The sequence below is a fragment of the Mixophyes fleayi genome, chromosome 2 (genome assembly GCF_038048845.1).
Source record: "Mixophyes fleayi isolate aMixFle1 chromosome 2, aMixFle1.hap1, whole genome shotgun sequence".
In the NCBI taxonomy this organism is placed as follows: domain Eukaryota; kingdom Metazoa; phylum Chordata; class Amphibia; order Anura; family Limnodynastidae; genus Mixophyes; species Mixophyes fleayi.
The window spans coordinates 194,095,087-194,121,871 of record NC_134403.1 but is presented as its reverse complement, the minus strand read 5'-3'; the positions used below and the strand labels follow the sequence as shown (position 1 = coordinate 194,121,871).

Sequence of the window (26,785 nt, the reverse complement as noted above, 5' to 3'; positions counted from 1 at the left end):
CGACCTGCAGGTTTGGTGCCGCTAAGACCATACCTCCTTGCGGGGGTTCCTGGTGAAAACCACCGCGCCCGTGGGTGGGCCTAGCATGTTCAGCAGAGCCTAGGGATCTATTTCCAGTACGCCAACCATAACAACAGTCTTTCGATGAAATTTTTATGAAATTAATTTCCAGGCAAGGAAAAAGCAATTACAGAAACATGCGTCTGCATCTCACTGGGTGTTTCCCCTCTTATAATTGTATATACATATCGAGTCATTTTGGATGATTATTCGGTATTCATCGTGGACGTTAATTCCTGTATGATGGTTTAGTATGCTGCGAAGTTCCGAGTACTAGATGAGCTGCAGGTAGCTAGCAATTCACCCTTTCATCTAGCTAACACAGGGGACTGTATATCAGAACTTGGTTATAATCGCTGTAAATGATTTAGGGAGACTCTACTAACTAGCATCTACTACCAAGAACCCAGACTAGGGTAAGTTATATAGCTTCAAAGAACGGGCTTATGACAACAAGACTATAATTTACCTTATAATAATTACTAAAGGTTACAAATAATTACTCTATATATGAATTATACATTAATGACCTTTGTATCCAAAATGAAGAGGAGCTTTTAATAACAGGAGATTAGGGATTACACACAGCAGTTTTAATCCACTATTCACTTTGTTACGCATTTCGCTGTTTTTATTAAAAAGACAGTTTTATTATTAGCGTTATTGTAAGTTTTATTTGGATAATTAGGTTACATATGAAATATTTAATTTCATCAAAAGACTATTGTGCACCACGTTTCAACCCACTTTCTTTTTTTCTTCTTTCCCTGTTTTTTTGATATAATTATTCACTGGTAGGTAGCACCTCAATGCCTTCTAGAAACAAAATTCATCAATGATACCTACAAAAGTAAAACAATGAAGTATGAATATAATTATGATTTAAGGCTAAGAGTTAGTGTCTTCGTGGATAGATACTAGTGCGATAACAATATTTAATGATGTACACATTAGTAAGGTGGTGCACACACAGTTAATAGAAATGCTGATGTAGGTTATCGTTAAGGGTAACAGATCAGACCTCCAAAACATCAGTTGTACAAAAGTGCAAAGCTCCTATATGTAGATGCAAATGTATGAACAATGTTATAGACATCCATGCATCCAATGTTTCGTGCTTCGAAAATGTATGAAATCAGTGTGTGAAAGGTGTGAAAAAGCCTTAACACTGTTGTTGTATCACTAGATGATTAAATATTTTGCACATATTCCCTGATTTCTGGTAGACTTACTGTTCGGAAATGGGTGCGCACATGCTCCAGTCTGGTAAACCTCTTCCCACAGACCTTGCAAGGGTATGGACGCTCCCCTGTATGGCATCGCAGGTGACGTTTCAAATCTGTCTTCCTCTTAACCATATGTGTACAGAATGGACACTTGAAACGCATGCTAGGCAGAACATCTGTAAGAGAAAGACATGTAAATGGTGTGAGTAACATAATTTTCATTCCTATTGCTGACATTACAGAATTTATTTTGCATGTATGGGGCATATTTAGTGGAAGTGAAAGCTCTGCTGTATTCCAGAGCTTTGGTCCTACCAAAAAGGCAATGGTGCATTATTATTTTTTTTCTTTTAGGTAAGGTATATTTCTTTTCAGAAATTTCTAGGCCTGGGGCAACAGTGATCGTGGTACTGTGATAGGATGCCACCTTTGCAATAAGACGGTTCGTGAAATTTCATCCCTGTTGGATATTCCACAGTCAACTGTAAGTAGTATTAGTAGAAAGTGGAAGCATTGAGGAACAACAGCAGCTCAGCCACAAAGCGGAAGACCACGTAAAATCACAGAGCGGGGTCAACAACTGCTAGGTGCAAGGTGCGTAAAAGTCTGCTGATTCCATAGCTGAAGAGTTCTGAACATCCACTGGTATTTATGTAAGCACAAAAACTGTGCAGCAGGAGCTTAATGGAATGGGTTTCCATAGCTGAGCAGCTGGATGCAAGCCTCGCATCACCAAGACCAATGCCAATAGGACATTTTATTCAGTGGCTGCTACCCGAGGGAAGGGGAGACAGCCACCAGGTAAGACCTCAATACCAGGACCTATTCCCTATAGGCCAGGGTTAACACTGATAAGCCCAGGCTTGCCAGGCCAGGCCCCTGCCCCCTTCCCCAAAGCCAGTAAAAAAAAAGAAAAAGAAAATGATACATGTGTGCCTCAGCATGGCTGCACAATTCCGAGTGCATATGTGTGAGTGCATAAGTGACATATAGTAAATCATTTTTAGAAAAACCAATGAGGGTCCACCATCTGGACAGTTAACAGAGTATTGCAAGGATAGGATAAATACTGTTCCCAGCAAAGTGTTTTGAATATCATTACTACTGGAGGAACCTCATTGTTAAGTCCTTAATACTAAAATTGGTTTACAATAATGATCTTGTAATAGATCTTTGTACACTAGCAGGTCTATGTTTTGAAATCAGTGACTTCTGGATGATACACTTAGTATGAATAGAAGTAGTGTAATAAACAGATGTGCTACAAGAACATTACAATGGTAGTTTAGAGTAGTGTGGAAGTAGCCAGCTCCGATGAACTTAAAGAGGAAGCCAGCGAACAGACAAGAGGTGCAGCAAGTACGTTAATTCAATGTAGTGGTTTACCAGCAGTACTAGTACAAAAAAACATGTTATACACATTGGTAAACAGGAGACTCATTGTTATTTATAAAAGTGATTTATGTTGCATCTTCTGTAAATGCATTTCAACCATTTTTTCTTTTTTTGGGATTGTCATGTATGCACTACCAATGTCAGAGTTTTAGATGTTACAGCAAGGGGTTAAATAGGATATCAGCACTCAATCTAGCACTCACCTATTACACAGTTTACAGATTTAGCAGATCTCTCACATCTATGCACACCTAATCACTGCCACCACCTTTTGCATTAGGGCAATAGGATCACAAAATACTGTCACACAAATGTGCACATTATGCTCCTTGTTGTTTCGAAGGGCTAACGCATCACACTCTAGCACTTAAAAGGGTTAACACAGCATGCCATGGCATGCAAAGGGTTAACAGCCAAGCAATCAAAGGGTTAAAATAGCCAAGCAATAATTTTCTTCATAAAAAGGCTTATGGATTTGTTAGGGCATCAAGTACAAACTTAACAAATTTTAGATTTAATATAAAAAAGTACAGGGCATTGGATGCAATTAACAAAACAACATAATAAAATTACATAAACATAAATGCAATACAGTTACAAAATTGGGATACAAAATACAGAATTATAACACTTACATAGTTCATATTGTTTGTATGACTCTGACAAGGCAGAATAAGATGAGAAGTCCACAATTAGAGTTCCCAGAGCTGACAATTTTCCATAACATGCAGGGGGCTTATAGACGTGTTCTCCTGGGAGGTCCATCATGGAGAGCAGTGTTTAAGCTAATGTAGGAGGAGATACCCCTGGTATAAATCATAACTTCAGAAAATAATCCAAATCTTTATCCTTCCATATCTTACAGAGACATAATTCCCCATTGACTGGACAGGCCATAACCTTCTGCACAATTGCATATTCAATATGATAGTATTATGACATTAGTAAGACAGGGCTAGCGAAGCAGGCCAAGAGGTACAGAGGGTGAAGGAACAGTAGAAGGAGCACACAAGGAGAGAGGGCCCTGCTCATGAGAGCTAACAACCTAAAGGGAAGGGAGAGACATAAATAGGGTGGTACTTACTGGGGGAGAGAGCCAGGACAAGGAAGTTAGGAGGAGGACTGATAGACTTGAATAAAGAAATGAGTTTTAAAACTAACATTAAATTAATTTACTACTATTTCTCCAAAGTTTTTGCTGCATCATGTCTGTTTTTTTAACTCTTTATTTAGAAAGGCAATAGAGAAAAACAAAAACAGTAAACAATATCAGAGAAACATTCAAGCCGTTCCTTTCCAGGTTTTCTTATATATATTTAGATGGGAAGAGGGGATAAGAGGAGGGGATACATAGGGATAGGGTCATGTGGGAGGGGTTGTGAACAGGTACAAAGTAAATTAAAATGGCAAATACAATTCCAGACACAAGCTACATGGGAGGGAGGCAGGGATACAGCATTAGGGACTAAACATATACATTACATAGTTTGCTCTTTGGTTTCAAGAGGTACAGCATCTAGCTCGGAGGAACCCGAGGCAGCTCAGAGCCCGAATGTGGACAGGAGCAGTAGGTTACAGAACGAGATCAAACTTAAGCCACTTGTCATGAGGGTAGAAAGTAATAGATTCCATGCCTGCGATATGCCAAACAAAGTTCTTGAGGGCTGACATAGTAGGGAGGATGGAGTTATTCCAGTGGCTAAAAATCAGGGATTTGGCAGCCGCGAGGATGTGAGAAATCAATTTATTAGAGGGAGCTCTCTCTTCAGGCAAAAGGCGGGAGAGGAGAAAGGTCAAGGGGGTCCTTAGATAATGGCCGTTCTGAAACGGAATTAAGAACAGACACGACCAAGTTCCAGAATGGGACTATACGCGGGCAGGTCCACCAGATGTGGAGGAGCATACCCCTCGGGCCACAATTCCGCGAGCAGCTAGGAGTAGAAGTAGGAAACGTTTTGAATAGTTTATCAGGGGTATAGTACCATCTGTAATACAGTTTGTAAGCCGTGTCCTTGGCTTGCGTGGATATAAAGCTAGCGGCTATCCCCTCTCTCACCTCCTCCCAACAAGACTCATCTGGGGGTGGGTCCAGGTCCCTCTCCCAGTCCCACTTATGCTAGCTCTGAGAATCAAAGGTAACGTCAATCAACCAATTATAAATGGAAGAGATCATACCCTTAGAGCGGGGATTGGAGGCATAATCATTAAAAAAAAATGAGTGCCTGTAGGGTATCCGCTGAGGGAAGGTACATAAGAAAGTGACGTACCTGGAAAAACTCAAAGAAGAGGGGGCAGAAGGGGGTATAATTTTTTGATATATCAGAAAAAGAGGCCCAGGCATTGCCAATGGACAGGTCATGAGCCACCCTGATCCCGGCTCGTATCCACTTTGTGAAGTGAGGGGAAGAGTGGCAAGGGGAGAAATTCAGGTATGGCATCAAAGGGAAAATGGGGGATGACAATTTGAATCAGGGCTTGCACACGTCCCAGATAGATAGACAGAACTTAAGGGAGGAGAGGGAGTTAGCCATGGGAGGTCGGTCAGCACTGGGGAGGACCCAAAGCAAAGGCAAGGAATGGACTTCGACAGGTCCACCCATGCAATGGTGTGGTAGGGGGTGTAGTTGGCTGCCACTTGGCTCAAATGAGATGCTAAATTATAGAGCTTGATATCTGGGAATACCCGCCCCCCACGAATTCTAGCTTTTTATTTTAAGGACTGCAAGGGAGATTCTGGGAGTCTGACCGTTCCAAATAAATTACAGGAAGAGGGATTGTAAATCTTTAAACACCGGGTCGGGGACCATAACGTGGAGAGTCTGGAACAGATATAGGAGTTTGAGAATCAGGTTCATCTTGATAACGATAATCCTCCCCAGCCATGAAATGATGTATCCCTTTCAAGTGATGAGATCCTGTTTGCTTCTGGTAAGGAGAGGTCATCATCATCATTACCATTTATTTATAAAGCGCCACTAATTCCACAGCGCTGTACAGAGAACTCAATCACATCAGTCCCTGCCCCATTGGGGCTTACAGTCTAAATTGCCTAACACACACACAGAATAGGGTCAATTTGTTAGCAGCCAATTAATCTACCAGTATGTTTTTTGGAGTGTGGGAGGAAAGCGGAGCACCCGGAGGAAACCCACGCAAACACGGGGAGAACATACAAACTCCACACAGATAAGGCAATGGTCGGAAATTGAACTCATGACCCAAGTGCTGTAAGGCAGAATTGCTAACCACTTAGCTACCATGCTATGTATCTTGTGCTTTCATTATGCATGTTTTTTATACTCCTGAAATTCTTTGGAAAAATTATGAAACATTCCGTGTTACCATTTTAAAACAAGAGAAAATGCACAGAAAGCCTGGAAAACGTTCCACTTTACAGGGACACTAACCTTGTAGTCTTGCTATATGCAGGAAAGTAAATGTGAAAGAATTGTGCGTTTCCTATTCCCTTGACTCTTCTCCTATCTAATCAATTATTTGATAAGAGGTGGGGGGGGGGGTTTGCATTCTTAGCACACATATATGATAACTGTTGAGACAAGAACAACAACGATGGTGCTGAAAATTTACTGTCACAGAATGTTTTGAAGGGTTTTCTATACACGTTTATATTAAATATGCATGTTTATAACTAAATTAGATCATGAAATCATAAATCATATAGGCAAGCTTTAGAAATGGGATTAGTCTACCGTTAACTCCTTTCTATGGTGAGTGGACATAGATGCATGGGAGTGGGGGCACCCAAGACCAAGTACTCCCATCAGGGATGGAATGACCATAGGACTCACAAGAAGTTGCCCCAGTAGGCCGGTGGCCCCTATGACTTCATGTGGCCGCTTAATACGTTTTTTGAAAAATTTATGTTTTTATCGGTTTGGGACCAGCCATTGGCTAATAGTCATTTGCCCTGGCATTATTCTGTTTCCTGGTGGCTGGTATCTTTCCATGTATTAGAGTATTGTGCAGCGTCTGAGGTGGTATTTGTATAACGTGGAGGGTCCAAGGTGGTATCAGTGTAATATGGAGGGGTTGAGGGTGGTATCTGTGTAATATGGGGGGGGGGGCTCAGGTGCAATGCTGCAATGGGGAGCATTACTGATTGCTGTGGTGTGCATGTGTGTGGTTATTTATTTAGTAATGAGGGCGCTAATGCTGCAATATCAGGGGTTATATGGGGCGAATGTATCTATCTGTTAAATGTGAATGCTATTCGCTTAATTTTGGAGCTGGTTGTTGGGCCTCGAGTGTTTATTAGTTGCTCGGCTTTCCAGGAAGTGAACAGTATCTATCGCTTTACCATACAGGGCCCAATATTCCAGGATCCAACCAAGCAACAGCAATTGAGCTTAAGAAACCAGTAGGTAATGAAAGCAGCAAGAAAAGGTGGGAGAGAGACTGTATGGCAACTTTCCTAATTGTGGTAGGACTACAGGGAGGTATGGCCCTCTGCATACTGGTCTGCGCTAAGGGGAACTACATGCACATAACAGAGGTGCACAGAGTGCTGCCAGTGTATTAAATGGGAAGTGGTCGGAGGATGGCCTAACACTGTCTCTCTCTCGTGAAGGAAATTATGCTCTGAATTTTCAACCATAGGGCCCCCAAAGACTTAATCTAGCTCTTGCTGGATTACCTTATGAATAATTTTTTGATGCCGAATAATTTTTCTGTAGTGTTAATAGTATAATAGTTAATAGTTTTCAGTGTAAAAAATAAATTAAAAAAGCATAGCAGTTTATTATAGCTCTAATTGGAGCTGGTATGTCAGCTCCGGTTGGAGGACATAACAGTAGCTGTAAAAATGAAAGCATATTTGTAGTGTCTTCCAAGGTCTATTCTGACATACTTCCGACTTTGGCAGAAATTGTGAATATTCTGGAATAAGAATACACAGAAAACTTGATGCTGATATGTTATGAGTGGCATGGAAAAACATTTTCAATTTGCTGAAAGTCGTAGTAACATATTAGATCCTCTAATATGTCACAATTAGTAATCTAGCTAAGTGGGACATAGCAAGAAGTTGGGTGAAACATTATATCATAACTACCATGTAAAAGATAAAGTAGATGAGATTATGATAAATGAAGGACCAGCCACTGTATTAAATGTCCTTCTGCTTACAGCAGTTCACTGCCCTGACTAGTTCAGCTTCGGGTCTTTTAGCCTAGGATGGGCCGATTATTACTCAATACCACCTGCACTTAGATATTGAATATGTAGCTACGCGGGTATTTCGCTTTCCTTGCTTGCTTGGCTGAGCAGTCTCTGAATTGTACTTGAAAATGGAAGTATTATTCATACTTAGTACTTTGATTTAATTTACGTTTATACCGTTTTACTATGTTAATAATAAGAATCTGTCTTTTCCACATCCCTATAACATGTTTAGATTTTCCATTTTTGTACCCCTGACCCCCTTATCACTTTAGGTGATCACTGTTGTTGACAATTTCTGTAACTATTATAAAATTGTCGAATAATGATATGTAAAAAATGATTACCCAATCTTACCTTCTCCCCAGCCACCTACAACACCCATAATAGTTGGCATGCTGGCATACAGTTGGTCTGTTTTGGATGCTCTGTGTTGTGTCACTGTCCAGCAGTTCAAATTCGCTTCAGTCGCCTCAGTAGCATATCTGTCATTGAGCAAGTCTGTGCCACAGGTAGTACTAATAGTCTCTGAATTGTTGCATTCACTCTCCAGGTTTTCAGGCGAGCAAGTTGAACTGGGCAGCTGCTGGACATCATGCCGTCTGACTAAAGTTTTAGTAGCTGTAGTTTTGTTAGTTTGATTAGAGGATAATTCACTAGTTCTAGGATAGATACCATATGCATTCCAAGAATGGTCATTTTCTATGCATCCCGAAATATTACTATGTTTTTGATTTGAATGGCAGCAATCCATTCCCCAGCCTTCACTGTAAACACCATAGCGATCTGAGTGGCGCCGTAAATCTCTGTCTGACATGCTGTAGTGACCATCCCTGTCCTTCTCATTGATGTCCAGTGACGATTTGATAAACATCTTGCATACGCTGATCACATCCGTCATCTGCAGGTAACTAGCTGCTGACATGACTTCAATGACATTCTGCCCAGACAGGGGTAATTTGCCAGAGTAGACAAAATCTAGGATGGCAGCGAGTGTGTCAGCAGAAAAAGCATCAAATGTCGCTGTTGTGGGCTGGCTTGCATCCTTGCAACTTTGGGACAGTAGCATTTTGAAATACCCACTGCTGGCAAATAAGATATTTCTGTGTGCCTTGAACATCTGCCCTTCCACCATTATGTGACAGTCACAAAACAGATCCTTCCTTCTCTGTTCATCCAACTGCTGCAGAAGACGAATATGATGAGAGGAGAAATCCATCCTTTACAGATACTGAAAAAGAGAGGATTTCGCTATAACTACAGTATACTGAATATAAAGAATAACACTTATAGCTTAATTAAACTATTATATAATCAAATCATTGTATACCTATCAGCATTTCAAAAATGGACAAATTGTAAGGAAAGGTGGATTCTCTGTCCTTGGTCTGTGACTTGTACAGTACATTAAAAAAGGATTATGCCCATATAAATAATTTCTCATACTATCCATCTGTATTTACTTTTCATTTGCATTGGAACTGCACACATGCTGAGACACATTAGTATTTTTTTTTTTTGAAAGGCTAAGAAGTAGGGCAAATCTTAGGAAAAAAATGTCAGTGCCTAGACTGCACTAATAAAAGATTAGGGATATAATACAGAATATGTTGTACAAGTCAAACGACCTGCATAGTACACAGTATATACAGTCCCTCACATAGTTTAGCATCATCATCTATTTCTACAGCACCACGGATTCCACAGCGCTGAATAAAGAACTCATTGACATCAGTCCCTGCCCCATTGGAGCTTACAGTCTAAATTCTCTAACACACACACACAGAGGGAGAGTAGGGTCAATTTTGTTAGCAGCCAATTAACCTACCAGTATGTTTTTGGAGTGTGGGAGGAAACTGGAGCACCCAGAGGAAACCCACGCAAACACGGGGAGAACATACAAACTCCACACAGATAAGGCCATGGTCGGGAATTGAACTCATGACCCCAGCGCTGTGAGGCAGAAGAACCACTTAGCCACCGTGCTGCCCACTGGTAACAAATAAATGCAAGTGCCCCTATTATTAAAGCAGTGCCAATGTATACTAGCCTGTGACCCACTGTAGATGTGTATTCATAAAATGATTACTAAATGTACATCACTATAGTAAAAAGGTATAAAAGGAATGTACACTTTTTAACAGCAATAACCCCTAGCTATGTAGCTACTGTCCCATATAGCTTTTTTCATGTCTGACCCATCAACCCCCCTGCCAACCTTGAGACCTGTACGGAGAGAGCTTTCAGTATGAAATTTCAAGTAGTTTCAATTTACTGGTGCTGTTGGTGGGCAGCAAGCATATCTGGTATCTGAGTAATCAGAACAGTGGCAAATATAATGCACTGTACGCCACCATCCTAGCTAACAGCAAAAATGAGTTCACCCTAACAGCAGTGTGTCTGGACTGGCAGCTCAGTACAGCAGGGTGATTTAATAATTAAGGACAAATGGTCATTTGCTAAGTGCAAATTTTGACAGAAGATCTACCGTTAGATTTCTTACTAATGGACACTGAACAGAAATACCCTAAAAATCTCACATCTCAAGTCCATGATGTCTTAGAATGACAAGCGGGACAAGGGATATATGTTAGATAATATATGTTTGGAAGTCTGTCTTGAAGATAATAAAGAGAGACTTCTGCAAGTGTTACATGCTCTTGAGGAAGCCAAGGTCTCTTGGTGAGAATGCCTGCTTGGGTACAGCCCCAAGGCCACAATGTTCTTTAACATTTTGATTCATCCCATGGTTGTATTGATTGTGATGACTTTTTCACCTTTAAGGTAATCAAATGTATAAGAGAAATAATGTACTGTATACCTGAGAAATGTTAGACAATTGCAGTTTTGGAGAGATAAGAATGAGATTAAAACAGGATGTTACATATTTCATAGATTTACGTAGTCTAAGGGATAGTAAGAGTTAAGAATAAGAAAGATTATAGAATATATTGTAAAATAAGAGATGTGCAGGACACCTAGAGCTCCTGCGGAAGTAGAAATCTCATCGGCCTATCATGTCAAGGTAATATTTGGTGCAAGACAGAGTGACTTGCCAGTCTTGGGTCAAAAGTAGAGATGCTCGAGCTCGGTTCTCAGAACCGAGCCCACCTGAACTTCGCGGATCCTGGTACCGAGCCGATCTTTCGCGCACCCTCATAAGTGAAAACGAGGCAAAACGTCATTGTTACGTAGTCGGATCTCGCGAGTTTTGGATTCTATAAGTACCACTCTCCACGGAGATCCAGCGCCATTTCACAGAGAGACACAGAAGGGGTAGCAGCATTGTTGGCAGTCTCCAGTGCAGTTGGGCAGCGTCATTAATGAAAGAGAAAGAGGAGGGATGGCAGTCTCCAGAGACATTGTACTGTGACATAGATCACAGAAATAGAAGAGGTGGCAGTTTTCATTGCTGACAGACAAATTATAGGGCTGACAGTGTTCTTCAAAGGCAACAGTGACATTGTACTGTGTCATAGCTCACCCAGAAACAGGAGAGGTGGCAGTTTTCAGTGCTGAAACCAAAATTGTAATAATAGGGCTGGCAGTGATTTTAAAAGTCTCCATTGACATTCTACTGTGCTAATGCTCATACAGAAACAGGATGGGTGGCAGTGTCCTTGTCACTCTCCAGTCACATTGCTCTGTGCTAATGCTCATACAGAAACAGAGGGGTGTGTCAGGATTCCAAATAAAAATCAGAGAGAGAGTGTAGTGAAATGAAGTGATTTTTATTAACACAGATTAAACAGGTTTCAGATTCCAGTAGGGTAGGGTATGGCAGAAATAGCTAAAGAACACAGTGGATAACAGATGCAGAATGCGGTGGTCTGCAGGACTTTACCACAAAGTAGTGGAGATGGCACACAAGGTGCGACGGTCTGTGGAGCAAGGCACTGAAGATTTAGAGAACAGGTATCAATAATCTGCAGAGTGTTACCACAGGATACTGGAGTAGACACAGTGTCTGAGATGATCTGCGTATAGATGTGCTGGAGACTCAGAGAACAGGTAGCGATAATACGCAGAGCGTTACCACAGGATAGTGGAGTAGACACAGTGGCTGAGATAATCTGCGGATAGATGTGCTGGAAACCCAGGGAACAGGCACAGCAACACAGGTAATTGTAACAGATGATCTGGCAAAGGTTGCTTGGGACAGGCAGACTTATATAGACCAGAAGCAGGTGTTTAAGCTTCCAGCAATAACGAGGCAGGTAAGAGCAGTCTAAGTACCACAGTGGCCCCTTTGGTGGAAAGTGGTACTACAGGCAAGATACAAATATATGCAAAGGTTCAACAAAGTACCTGCAGACAGGAGCTTCAGGATGCAGATCGTGACAGTGTGGCAGTGTTCTTGTCACTCTCACTCTCCAGTCTCAGTGCCGTTGGTCACACAGAAACAGGGGTAGCAGTGTTCTTGTCACTCTCCAGTGTCAGTGTTACGGCCTGATGCTTTTCTGCACCAAGTCCCTACAGGTGCAGTTCTGCGTTTTCCCCACTAGTGGCCGCTATGTGGATTGTGTCCTCACTCAGCTGTTAAATGTTATGCTGATCACCAGACCATAAAGACTGACCCGTGGCAATCATTCCTTGCTGGATCATTGTCTGTGTTACAGCTCTGGATTTTGGACTTCACTCTGTATCTCTGGAACCTGGCAAGTTTAAAAGACTTTGTTTTGAATATTATTCCTGGACATTTTGTTTCATGCCTTGCCCTTCAGCCACTGAGATCCACCCCCCTGCCTGTACAATAAATATTTAAGTTTACTATCATCGCTGTTTCTGTGCAATAATATTGTGAAATATACCAGAGAGCCGTGACAGTCAGTCATGATGATACTAATCCCTCTACGTCACGTGCTAAAGCCTATGTAAAAGTGCATAGTGGTTTTAAGTCAGGGAAACAAAATGTAAAAAAACACCTGTAATTCAGGCAAAGTTAAGTGCTGAAAAAAATAACATTGCCAACATGCCATTCTACATACACAGTGGCAAGGAAATAATCAGGCCTTCACCTTTCTCTATGAGTGCTAGTACTGCAACTATCAGTGAGCCATCTTTTTGTATCGTCATGACTGACCTTACAAGACCTTGTCATTATGACTCAAAAAGTGGTGCCCAAATACTTTTACGTGTAAAAGCCGAGCTGGAAGAAAACAGTAAGGCAGTTGACAATTCAGGTTTCAACAGTGTTATTAGGTCACCAATTCACATGGTGCACAGTATGATTAGGTAGACTATTCAAATGTGGACAGTATTATAGGGCTAGGGATATGGTTAAGGACAGGTCTAGGGACAGGGATTTGGACAGGTCTAGGTATAGGGACAGGGATAAGGATAGGGACAGGGTTAGAGTTAGTGATAATACTGTCTACATTTGAATTGTCAACCTAATAAATACTGTCTACATTGCAATTGATGCCCTAATATTACTGTTGATGTCATTATATTGTCGACTTTATAACCTCGTCTACTCTGCTGCCCATCAATCATATAATGTCAATCCAACATAAAGGTGGGTGGGAGTTCCGAAGGACAATTCCATCTTGCACCACTTTTCTTTTCTGCCACTGCTGTGTGGCAATGTTTCCTAAATGTGCTATGAACTGCCATGTGTTTGTCCCGCTCCTACTCGACAGAGCAACCAGGCAGCTCGCTACTGTCTTCGAGTTCATTGACAGCACTGTTAGATTAGCTGTCTTAAGCCCATTGTTAGCTTGTTTTGTAGAGGCCCAAAACACATGTCCTTTTTAATATCTTACATAAGGGTGGGTCGGAGGGCCCAAGCACAATTCCATCTTGCTTCACTTTTCTTTTTTTTCTGCCATGGCTGTGTGGCAACGTTTCTTAGATATGCTATGAACTGCCGTGTGTCTGTGTTGCTGCTCTATCGCTTAGCATCCAGCCAGCTTGCTGCAGACTTTGTCCGAAAGTGTATGAAAATAATATTGTGACCTGTGAGGTGGTCAAAATTTACTGGAAATTAGTGTTATTGAGGTTAATAATAATAATAATGTAGGAACAAAAAAAGAGCAAAATTATGTGAGTTTAGCATATTTTAGCAATTTAAAAATAAATACAGATCCAAAACCAAAACATGGGGGTCAGTGAGCATCTCTAGTCAAAAGTACATGAACAATCCCCCTTCCCGCACCCCTAAGATATTGGAGTTTCTTAGGTCGAGCAAGATGAAAGTCCTGCTTAACTAGAGGGATGCTCTAAGAATTTCAACTATAAGAATAACAAAGAGGAAATGGCCGATCTTATATCAGATGATCACAACTGGTAAAGGTGATAAGGAGTGCCCTGGGAGTGAACTGGACTGGAGTTTGCAGGGTTTTGAATTTCATGTAATGATCGATAGGAGTTAATCCATGGAGGAGAATGGATCAAAGGGTGAATAAAATAAGGGACAGCAACCATATTTAAAGCAAAAGATTCCATTCAAGTTTGGCTCTTGGATTACTTAAGCAAATATCATCCCAGCATTTTTAGTATCATGTATAATAGTATTGGACTGCCCTTGTTGCCTATAATCATGGCTAGCATGTTTGCAAAAGAGCTCAATGACTTTGAAAAACGTAGTCCATCTGGCAGGAACTTCAATGACCAAGACAGCTCATGTTTCATGAGCATCAGTAACTAAAGTGGTGTCAGAATTCACAGGGCGGATATCCTTGCATATCTTTGCATTATTTTCAAGTGCAAGGTAAAACAAGCAAGCAACTGCAGATCAAATTTCAACTTGTGGTGCGAGCTGCCGGTTTAATAAAAAATGGTTCAACAAAAACTCCACATAGTAGGATTTCATAGTTGGGCTGCAGTGCATAAACTGCTTATCACACTTGGAAATGCACATTTGTGAGTTTATGGTTGCAAATGGAATAGGCAATCCACTACCAAGCAGTGAAGGAAGATGATTTGATCAAATAAATCATCCTTCACAAACAAATGACTAAACTGAGTAAGTAAAATTACCAGCACTTCATAAGTGTCAAAGGATTTTATTGACAATTACATTAAGTTTATGCAAAGGGTCAATACTTGCACTGCTGATCCTCCTTTTTGAAGACCTCTGCAATTCGCCCTGGCATGCTGTCAATCAACTTCTGGGCCACATACTGATGGCCGCCCATTCTTGCCTAATCAATGCTTGGAGTTTGTCAGAATTTGTGGGTTTTTGTTGGTCCACCCGCCACTTGAGGATTGACAATAAGTTCTCAATGGGATTAAGGTCTGGGGAGTTTCCTGGCCATGGACACAAAATTTCAATGTTTTGATCCCTGAGCCACTTAGTTATCACTTTTGCTTTATGGCAAGGTGCTCCATTGTGCTGGAAAAGGCATTGTTCGTCACCAAACTGTTCTTGGATGGTTGGGAGAAGTTGGTCTTGGAGGATGTTTTGGTACCATTCTTTATTCATGGCTGTGTTCCTAGGCAAAATTGTGAGTAAGCCCCCTCCCTTGGCTGAGAAGCAACCCCATACATGAATGGTCTCGGGATGCTTTACTGTTGGCATGACACAGGACTGATGGTAACACTCACCTTTACTTCTCCGGTCAAGCGTTTTTTCAGATGCCCCAAACAATTTGAAAGTGGCATCTGGAAAATGGATGGAAGGCTTTTTAAAGGTCAGGTGTGTACGGTACTGCCATTTTTGTACTGTACCGTAAATCACTAAATAATCTTTTATGAAATTATAAATCTCTCTATTGTATTTTATATTCTACTTTTAAAAATATGAGGCTCTTAAGCAACTGTTTGGAAAGTATAGCAAACCCAGAAAGGATGTTTAACAACACTATACATGGACTATGCACTCAACAACTGGACTGTTGCACATTATCTAAACCTGTTAACATACTCACAGTAATGCCAACAGCCACAATAAAAATGTTTTTTTTAAGTTAAAAAGAAAAGATGCCAATATTCCTACGGTTTTACTATCCACAGATGCCGAAAAGGCGTTTGATAGAGTGGATTGGGAATTTGAGGGGGGTCCTCAGTCATCTGGGTTTAGGCCCATTGAGTTTGGCCAGAATTGATGCCTTGTATACGAAGCCAACGGCAAGAGTCAGGGTTAACGGGGAACTATCAGAACCCATTGTAATATCCAACGGCACCAGACAGGGATGCCCCCTGTCTCCGTTGATCTTTATCTTATGCATGGAAGCATTGGCTTGATCCATCCGGGCAAACGCTGATATCTCTGGTCTACGGTTGGAAGACAAAAGCTTTAAATTGGCACTTTTCGCGGATGACCTCCTGGCAATCCTCACTAACCCTGTGGTTTAGATTCCTAATTTAGTGTCAGAATTCCAGCAATTTGGCGAGCTGTCTGGCTCTAAAATTAACTATTCAAAATCGGTAGCACTCAACATCTCTGCACCCGAGGCAGTGGTTGAAGGCCTGAAGCCAGCATTCTCATTCACGTGGCATCCCTCACGACTTAAATATCTGGGGGTGTTTATCAACAAGGACAACACAAAGATTTTTGAGGACAATTTTATTCCCATCACCAATACAATTTGTAGGGATCTGAGAAACTGGTGCCCAAAGGACTTTTCCCTGATAGGCAGAGTCAATGTGGTCAAGATGAATGTATTACCACGGATCCTCTACTTGTTCCAAACACTCCCCATACACCTTCCCACTTCTTGGTTCAAGACGCTACATCAAGCAGTTAGGGACTTTGTATGGAAGGGGAGGCGCCCCCGTTTTAAACATGACATTCTATATATGCGGAAACACGCTGGGGGATTACAACTCCCCAACTTTGCATTATACTACGATGCGGCCATACTAAATAGGGTGGTGGACTGGACAAGGCAGAGACTGGACAAGCAGTGGGTCTGGATAGAGAGTTACGTTGTAGGCAAGGCACTTAAGTACTCACCATGGCTACACTCACTCCCTAAAATCATTCACCCGACCGTTTCACCAACCCTGGCTAGATGGGCCAAATTACGCGCGACTCCTCACATTTCCTCACAACATTCGCCTTTGACCCCGATATTTGACAAACCAGAGTTTCCCCCAGGACTTACTAGACAGACGTTCAGATGTTGGATTGGGGCAGGGCTCCGCAGGGCTGGCCAGCTGGTGGACGCGTCTGGGGTCTTACCATTCACCATCCTCCAAGCTAAATGGGAACTACCAAATGCGGAGATTTGGCGATATATACAGCTCCGCCATTTTCTGGGATCTTTGGAGGTTCGGGAGTCGGTGGGGCGGCCACTTACTCAGTTTGAATCTTTATGTACGACTGCATTATACCCTAGCCATACTTTGTCTCTCATTTACAGTATCCTCATTGAACATGCTTATAATTAGAGATAGGCGGGTCCGGTTCTCCGAGAACCGAACCCACCCGAACTTTGGGTATCCGAGTACCGAGCGGAGAAGCTCGGTACTCTCCCGCCCATTCCGAATCCAAATCGAGGCCGAACGTCATTGTGACGTCGTCGGATCTCGGGGCTCGGTTCTCGCGATACTTCAACTTTATAAATACACGCCTCCACAGCAATCCATCGCCATTTGACAGAGGGAGAGAGCAGGGTGTAGTCATAGGCTAATTAGAGCAGGGACAGAGAATACAATATTGTTCTTGCAATTGCTCTAACCAAAATCGCTAGTGCAGAGAGGAGGATAGAGGTTTATTATTTTTTCTTCATATTTGGCACTCCCCAGCGCTTTTGGGGTGTCCCCCATAATTGTGCATAAATATTTCTGGCTGTCAAAAGTCATATCTGTCAGCAGTATCTACTAAATAATTTTTAGCACTCCTCAGTGCTTTTGGGGTGTCCTCCCTAATTGTGCATTAATATTTCTGGCTGTCAAAAGTCATATCTGTCAGCAGTATCTACTAAATAATTTTTAGCACTCCTCAGTGCTTTTGGGGTGTCCTCCCTAATTGTGCATTAATATTTCTGGCTGTCAAAAGTCATATCTGTCAGCAGTATCTACTAAATAATTTTTAGCACTCCTCAGTGCTTTTGGGGTGTCCTCCCTAATTGTGCATTAATATTTCTGGCTGTCAAAAGTCATATCTGTCAGCAGTATCTACTAAATAATTTTTAGCACTCCCCAGTGGTTTGCACTCAGAATGGATTCAAAGCAGTCCACATATGATCTGAATGAGCAACCAGGTTCTGTCACCAGTCCTGATGTTAGTGTTCCCAGTATGTCATCTGGCCAAGGCGATGTCAAACAACAGAGTGTTTTCAAATTAGTGCAAAAAACAAAAACCAAAAAAAAATTTACTGTATTGAAGCGAAAAAGAAGTGTAACTGAGCAAAAGTTAAGTGACGATAAAAAAAAAATTGCAAGCATGCCATTCTACACACGCAGTGGCAAAGAGAGAATGAGGCCTTCACCTTTGGCTATTAGTGGCAGATCCCAAAAAGTTACCCAGCCTACAATTGGTGCACAACTACTGTTACGCGTCAAAGCCGAGCTGCAAGATAACAGTGAGGCATTACAGGAGAATATTTGCTCTGATTCACAAATGACAACAATCCCTGTGGAGAGTCCATCCAACAGTGGGATGTCTAATCGTGAGCATTCTGCTGATGTGTGCCTTAATATCCCGAGTGTAGCCGGTGATACCCAAATTGAGGATGCCACTTTGGAATTAGAAGAGGATGAGGGGGAGATTTGTGTAGGCGACGAGGGCGCTAATGAGGATGTTAATGAGGATGAGGTTGTTTGTGTAAGTCCTGCACCAGTGGCAGCAGTTCTGGCACGTGACAAGAAAAAGGCCATTGTCATGCCTGGGCATAAAACAAAAAAAATCCACTTCTTATGTGTGGAATTATTTCTACCCAAATCCAGACAACAATTGTATAGCCATTTGTAGTGTATGTGAAGCCACAGTCAGTCGAGGGAGGGACCTTAACCATCTTGGAACCTCGTCTATGTTACGCCATTTAACGAGAGTTCATGGCAAAGTGTTGGGAAAAGCTAAAAGTTCTTCCCAAAAGAATACAAGCACTCCCTCATCAGCTAAGACCCTCCGCTCACCGACATACCGACGGCTACAAAATACACCCACCACACCATCCTCATCAATATCCTCAGTAGCGCTCGGAGTTAGCCCGGCATCCCACTTAAGGCTGGATGACTCCGGCACTATTATTGATTCCTCTGAAGAAAGCGTTAGTCCTGCTGCTGCTGTTGCTGGGGGTGAATCGTCATCCCAGAGGCAGGTTAATAAAATGAGCAGTCCTACATTTCAGCAATTAACTGTGAAACAATCATTTGCGAGGGGAAGCAAATATGACAGCAGTCACCCAGTCGCCAAGCGAATCACAGATGCCATGGCTGCAATGTTAGTGTTAGATCTGCGTCCAATCTCCACAATAAACGCAGCTGGTTTTTCACAGTTAATTGAGGTTTTGTGTCCGCGTTACAGAATTCCATCGCGACACCATTTCTCCCGTAAAGCTATTCCACAACTATACCAAAAAGTGTGTAAAAATGTAGAGATTGCGCTGAAAAATGCCATTCTGCCCACTGTTCACTTAACCACAGATATGTGGACAAGTGGAAGTGGCCAAACCAAAGACTATATGACTGTGACAGCCCACTGGGTTGGTCATTCACCTTCACCAGCAGGAACAGCAGCAGCATGTACACCACTACGTAACATTTGTCACAGGCAGGCCACTCTTTGTATCACCGGCTTCACTAACAGGCATACGGCTGACAATTTGTTACGCAAACTGAGAGATGTGATTGATGCATGGCTTATACCACTCGGACTCTCCCCAGGGTATGTCATTTCAGATAACGCCAACAATATAGTGCGAGCATTACAGCTGGGTGATTTCCAACATATTCCCTGTTTTGCTCACACCATCAACTTGGTGGTGCAAAGCTTCCTACGAAATAACCGTGAGGTGCAGGAGATGCTTTCGGTGGCCCGTAAAATTTCAGGCCATTTCAGGCATTCAGCCACAGCATGTAGGAGATTACAGCAGCTCCAAGAGCAGTTTAACTTGCCCTGCCACCAACTTAAGCAAGAGGTGGTAACTCGGTGGAATTCCACCCTGTACATGCTTCAGAGGATGGAGGAACAGCGCAAAGCCATCCAAGCATATTGCACAAGTCATGACATTGGGAAAGGAGGGGGGATGTATTTCACTCTTGCACAGTGGGGAATCCTTTCAGTGCTGTGCAAGGTGCTGAAACCATTTGAAGTTGTGACATGTGAGGTCAGTGCAGACTCTGCTAGTTTGAGCCAAGTCATTCCTTTAATTAGACTATTGGAAAAGCAGCTTGAGAAAATGAAGGAGGAGCTGAAAGCAAGCAATTCAGCAAAGTATGTTGGCCTTGTCGATCAAGTACTTAATTCGCTTCACAATGATCCTCGAGTTATTAAGATCTTGAACTCGGATCAGTACGTTTTGGCCACTGTGCTTGATCCAAGGTTTAAAACCTACATTGAGTCTTTACTTGTAAATGAGCGAGATGTGAACTTTTGCAAGGAGCTATTGCTCAGCAAGTTGGCCGCTGAACTGGGCCTCGGCTTGACGACGTGTCCTCCTTCACTTTCTCAAGCTGTTGCTCGTAAAAAATTAAATTTCCAAAAAAGAAGCAGGGAAGACACAGGGGGCAGACCAGAACAATTTAACATCTGGGCTGGTTTGAAGGATTTTTCAAAAAAATGTGTCACTTTGCCCATAACTCCATCCAATATGAGTATAAACATGCAAAGGATGGTGGAGGATTACTTTCAAGAGGTAGTTGATATGGAAATGTCAGACAGTCCCTTTCCTTACTGGGAAGAAAAGCAAGCCATTTGGAAACCCATGTACAAACTTGCTTTGCAATACCTAAGCTGCCCACCCTCCAGTGTGTACTCTGAACGAGTGTTCAGCACAGCAGGGAACTTAGTCAGTGATCGCCGTAGAAGGTTACTTCCCAAAAATGTGGAGAAAATGATGTTTATAAAAATGAACTACATCTTCCACAAGGAAGGCCTTCACCATCCAAGACATCCAAGCACTGACTGTTCTCTAATGGCGGATTCAAGCGGCGATGAATTGATAGTCTGTGATGATGACGTACACACTGATGAGGGTGAGGATTAAGCTGAAGATGATGCCGATAACATCTTTTTAAAACTTTCTATGTAAGTGTAGGGTGCAATCTACCCCCAAAGAGGAAAGGGACTTGTGGCATTTCCATATCACATACCATCTTGAAAGGCTGCTGTTAGGGCAATTTATCCTTAAGGGTAGGGTGTCATAGATAGAGTGACCCTAAACTGGCTTTGTCCATTTTTCATAATATTGTACAGTCTATAATGGCTGAATTTTTGGGTATTTTATACAAGTGGAGGGGGTCCTAGAGAGACAGAAACCAAACTGGCTTTTTCCATGTCAATTAATATTGTACAGTCTATAATGGCTGAATTTTTTGGTATTTTATACAAGTGGAGGGGGGCCTAGAGAGACAGAGTGACCCCAAACTGTCTTTCTCCATGTCAATTAATATTGTACAGTCTATAATGGCTGAATTTTTTAGTATTTTATACAAGTGGAGGGGGGCCTAGAGAGACAGAAACCAAACTGGCTTTCTCCATGTCAATTAATATTGTACAGTCTATAATGGCTGAATTTTTTGGTATTTTATACAAGTGGAGGGGGGCCTTGAGAGACAGAAACCAAACTGGCTTTTTCCATTTCTTTACATATTTAACTATAAGTGTAGGGTGTAATATACATTCAAAGACGATGGCTGCATTGCCAATATGCATAGATGGAGAGGAAGACAATCTGTTTTGTGTGTAGAATAGGCCTACCAACGAAGAATTAAACTGTTTTTTTGGATGATTTATTACCTCAACAATTAGATTACTTGTCTCTAAAACAGTTGGAGCACTAAATTGGGTTAATTTAGGCCCAAAAACATGGATTTTCCAAAAAAATAGCAAAACAAAACCAAACAAAACCAAAACCAAAACACGCAATGGCGGTTTTGCAAAACCAAAACCAAAACACGATGGTAATCCAGATCCAAAACCAAATCCAAAACCAAAACACGGGGGTCAGTGACCATCTCTACTTATAATAAACAACCCACCTTCATTAGAGAATGGGAGAGGGAGCTGGCTTGCTCGATACCTGAGCAAGATTGGAAAAATATCCATACGTACTCAGTCAAGCTCGGTCAGTGTACGGGTGGTGGAAACACAATATAAGATTTTGACTAGGTGGTATAGATGCCCCAACCTGCTGGCTAAGATGGTTCCTGGGATGTCAAACATGTGTTGGCGATGTATGTCGGCGCCAGGTACTCCGTTGCATATATGGTGGGAGTGCATAGCTCTTAGAACTTTTTGGGATGCAGTCCTTAAAATTTCTAAAGAAATAATGGGCGTTGAACCACTTAATTGCCCCAAATACTGGTTATTGGATCATAATAAATTGACCATCTCTAAATATAAAAAATCAACAATTAAAAACCTTAGCAACGCGGCAAAGGCCGTGATCCCGATGCATTGGAGATCACAGAATATTCCTACCATCAAAGAGTGGTTTGCCCGTTTAGAATCCTATAGAATGATGGACGACATACTCTATTCATCAAGGGGCAAATATAGGGAGTATTACTATATATGGTTCAAAAGGCTCGAATTTAAGGATTCACCACTATATTCTCAATGGAATAGGTGAACCCCCCCATCTCCCCCCACTCCCCTCTGATCTATCCCTCCTTACCTGTCTTTATCACTCTTGGTCTTTCCCCCATCCCTACATGATGTATTACGGTATACTAAATGGTACTTTGTTTTCTATACTGGTGCACTGTCACATCTTATTCGTGTAATTGTATCTTTATATGCAATATTTATAAATGTCTTTAATGCATCGTTCAATGCAAAACAGATATGTTTGTAAAAGCTGTTTAATTTTTTCAGTAAAAAAAAGAATTTATAAAAAAAAAAAAAAAAAAAGAAAAGATAATAAGATAATACAGTATATGTAGTGACATATAGTATGTGGAAACTGCCAAAAAAAGAATAATTAATTGCATGAGGCTAATAACTTCCTGTGCAAGTTGTAGATGCAGTGGGCTTCCTGAGCGAGTGAGGCCTGGGGCACATGCTCCATGTCCCTCAAGATCTACAACTGAGATTGTGTTTTCCAGGTGTAACTTGAGTGATTTTCTTGGGTTAGAATTGTGCTGCATCCTTCCTGCACAATTCCAGATATTAGTAGAGTAAGTGCCATGACGCATACAAGCCATGCTATCTGAATGTGGTGGTGCAACATCCTAATAGAAGGCTTTAGATAAACGTTCCCTGTTATTTGGCCGCTACTTGTATACATGGCACTTATTGCAGGGAAAGAGAGACTAAGGTAGGTGCACTTGTGCGACAGGTATAGGTTTCTCTCCCCTTATCCCTATCCCTTTAGTTAATTAACATACATGCCACTTAACAGGGCCACTGCAGTATAAGGTATTATCTTTACTGACCAGTGATGTCAAAGGTTTCACCCCCCACCTCCCACCATCACCAAATACCCACTTCCTAGACCCTCACACACTTGACTTTTGTAAATATAGAAATGGTAAGCATCCCCTTTCCTTTATTGGTTCAAATTGAAAAGACAATTAACCCGAAAAGACGGCATTATTATGTCCCTTCATCAAACAGTTTTTTATATTAAATAAGTCAGGCACTGTGGGACCTATTTATTAATCCCCATTTTCATTGAAATGCACGGAAAACAGTAGTTTTCGGGGATGTCAAAGATATTTTATTTTGGATGAAGACTATTTATATGAAAATATTTATATTGTTTTATCATATTTTAGTATATCATTAATATTTGATGTGGTATTATTATGTCAATTTAATCCTTGCGTGTGAGCTGATGAGAGGGATATGAACAGGAATGAAGGAGTTATTTAAAGAACAGATGTTTCCAATCAAAAGATGTTGAACAAAGACTTACACAGACTTCTTCAATTTCTCCATTGCACCCAGGAGACCCATAAGGATCAGGATACGTCTATATACCTTCTCAGCCAATTGTAATATGATATTTGTAAATTGTAGTACAACCTACTTTTGCTGGAACAAAAAGTATGTGTCTGGTCTGTTGGACACCAGAGTTTTCAGCATTGAAAATGAGCGCAAGCTTTTTCTTTTGTAAATAAACAATGATATAATTTTATTCTTACAGTTTCTTTTGCTGAAGGAATTATTTTATTACTTTAATAGGGAACAGACACAAATCATGGTATCATGCAAATGTGTCAACAGCGCATTCTGCTGCTTTGCATTTTTTTTGGGGGAAATACAGAGCACGCCCCAGAGATGTCTATGGGGACTGGTATTTACTGCAATTTCACAAGAAAGTTTTTCGTGATTGCTGTTCCTGTTGAATATTTTTGATAAATACATACAATCTTTAGTGTTAAAATGTTGTTAAAAATGCAGACATTAATAAATAGGGGCCTGTGTATTTTTGGTGCTGATTATTGATGATTAATTTGATCTTAGCAGGGAAAGCAATATTTTATGCAATAGAATATAAAAATGATTCTTGCAGAAATAAGGTTCTTTCAGCAGGATAATTTATGGACAAATATGTACTGAGCAATATATTAATCTATGGCAACATCACTAATTCTCTATCTGCTGAAATCGTAAGGGTCTGAAAAGGTTGGATCTAGTGATAATTCCATGAGAGAGCCTGTGTGATCAGAGCTCAATTTACACCTTGTAGTCAAGAGAGAAAATTTGCATCTGAAAATGGTCCAATAGTCTATTATACATATATTATTATTACTCTCAGGTGAATACAAAAACAGTGGTGTATTTCCATTTACATCACACTCTCCCCTTCATCACAATGCCCCCTGCATCACACTGTGCCCCCTGCATCACACTGTGCCCCCTTCATCACATTGCCGCCCCCCCCCCCCCCCCCAATCACACAGTCTCTCCTGAATCACAATGACACCCTCCCCCATCACGCTGTCCCCCCTGTATCACAATGCTCTCCCCTTCCCCCAATGCTTCTCCTGCATCACACTGCTACCCCTTCTGCACAACATTCTTTAGTTACCTGGTCTTTTCTTCAGGCAGCTGCTCCTCTCTGCCGGGCTCCTCACTGACACCGTCAGGACCTGTGATGACGTTACATCCGACAGGCAGAGTGGGGGGTGAATGGAGGAGGGACAGTGCGTCCCATCGGCAGTGTGCGGGGAGGCGCGATAGCCGTTGTTGCAAAGGGGATGTAATCAAGAATGTGGTCTCTGGACAGCTGGGGAGTACGGTGGTTGTAACGTTACCTTCCCCTCAAACCCAATCTCATCATTCACCCGTCTGACGCCACGCCCCCTTATCGGGTACCTATTATCGCTTTGTGCGTCCACGTTCAGAGTTCGTTGTACCCTGTGCTTTCGCCGCCGCCCGAAAGTGCGGACAAAGAGCCAGTCACGTGATAACGCCCGAGAGCTGAGATAGGCTTAAAGGGACCGCGCCCGGGGCGGAGTGTAACAAAAGGTGTTTTGTGTGAAGGGTGCGCGGAGGGCCACAAATAGATGGAGCTGTATGTCGCATCATTCATTAGGAGAGCCAGCATTGTAGTTACGATTTATGATACATTTGTATGTCGTGGAGTGTAGGTATCACCCACATTACGCCTTACACACCTCGGGATCAGTAACGCTGTATTCATCACCCTGGGGGTTTTCTTTAGCGCAGTACAAGCCAGCTGGGGCGCTGTTGTAAACTAACGAGTGATTGTTTTATCTTTAATTGTGGGACACATTAATGTAAAATTATGCATTTTTATGATAATAAGTTTTAAGTGAACATTTTCAACATTGAGAGTGTGTTGCCACACGTGTAGCATCATTGTGTTGCTGACATTTTTAAACATAATACAGGACACTTTTCCTTTCCCATCATCATCATCAATTTGGAAACGTGTGTTGTTTTTTTGTTTTTTTTAAATTACTATTAACTTTCATTTACAAAGCACAAAGATTTATTTTCTCACTGTACAATTATTGATGGGTGAATAAACATTAAATACAAAGAAAAATCAAGGTTAAAGAGATATGTGCTCTTTTGAATGTATAATCTAAAGCAGGCCTGTCCAACCTGCGGCCCTCCAGGTGTTGTGAAACTACAAGCCCCAGCATGCTTTGCCATTAGACAACCTGTTGATAGCTGGAAGGGCATGCTGGGACTTGTAGTTTCACAACATCTGGAAGGCCGCAGGTTGGACAGGCCTGATCTAAAGGGTGACGGGAAGCAAGAAACACTGTGTATGACTGGAGGATCTACCCTTTGCACTGCTAGCAGAGTACAGAAAAGTAAAAGAGAGTAAGTATACACTTGTGGGCCCTTTAGTAAAATTTTGTAAGGGCTCCCATGTAACGTCCAATGGTGAAAAACTCGCATAAGTACATGGGGCTTTGATAGGGAAGGCTGCCTCCTTCAGCTGAGGGAATCCTAGCCGCTGCACCCCCTGCGAGTATGGTAGTTACACTGTTGGATGTACCTAATCATCCAGCTGTATAACAACATACAATATATATATATATATATATATATGTTGTTGTTGTATGTTGCTTTGTTTACCACCTCCAAGATATTAGCCTGGGGTCCTCTCTGCCATTCTCACTGTCTTGCTCTTGTGAAGCCTCTGCAACTATCCTCTTCTTCTGGGCCAACCAAGACGTTACTGCCTCCTTCACGGATATTTTCAATAAAGAACGCTCCGTGACCTTACCACCTCACCAGGTGTGGGACTGTCCTATTGTTCTTCAGCCTGGCAAAACTCCTAGAGGTCGGGTGTACCCCTTATCTATCCCCAAGCCCCACTCCATGACGGAATAAGTGTCAGAAAACCTCCAACATGGGTTCATTCAGCCTTCCTCCTCTCTAGCTG

General features: G+C 41.8%; 1 protein-coding gene across 2 annotated transcripts in view; it reads right to left on the bottom strand.

The window, feature by feature from the left end:
* Window positions 1-25,332, bottom strand: part of LOC142138501 (zinc finger and BTB domain-containing protein 8A.2-like) — a 72,061-nt gene extending 46,729 nt beyond the window's left edge. The window contains exons 1-3 of one of the 2 annotated variants that reach the window (XM_075195230.1): window positions 24,950-25,332; window positions 8,217-9,090; window positions 1,293-1,462 (exon numbers count right to left, since the gene is read on the bottom strand). In XM_075195230.1, the coding sequence (XP_075051331.1) occupies window positions 1,293-1,462; window positions 8,217-9,078 (1,032 nt within the window). In that variant the 5' untranslated portion in view covers window positions 9,079-9,090; window positions 24,950-25,332. The remainder of the gene's footprint in view (window positions 1-1,292; window positions 1,463-8,216; window positions 9,091-24,949) is intronic. The other variant, XM_075195231.1, reaches the window with a different exon arrangement.
* Window positions 25,333-26,785: the final 1,453 nt, after the last annotated feature.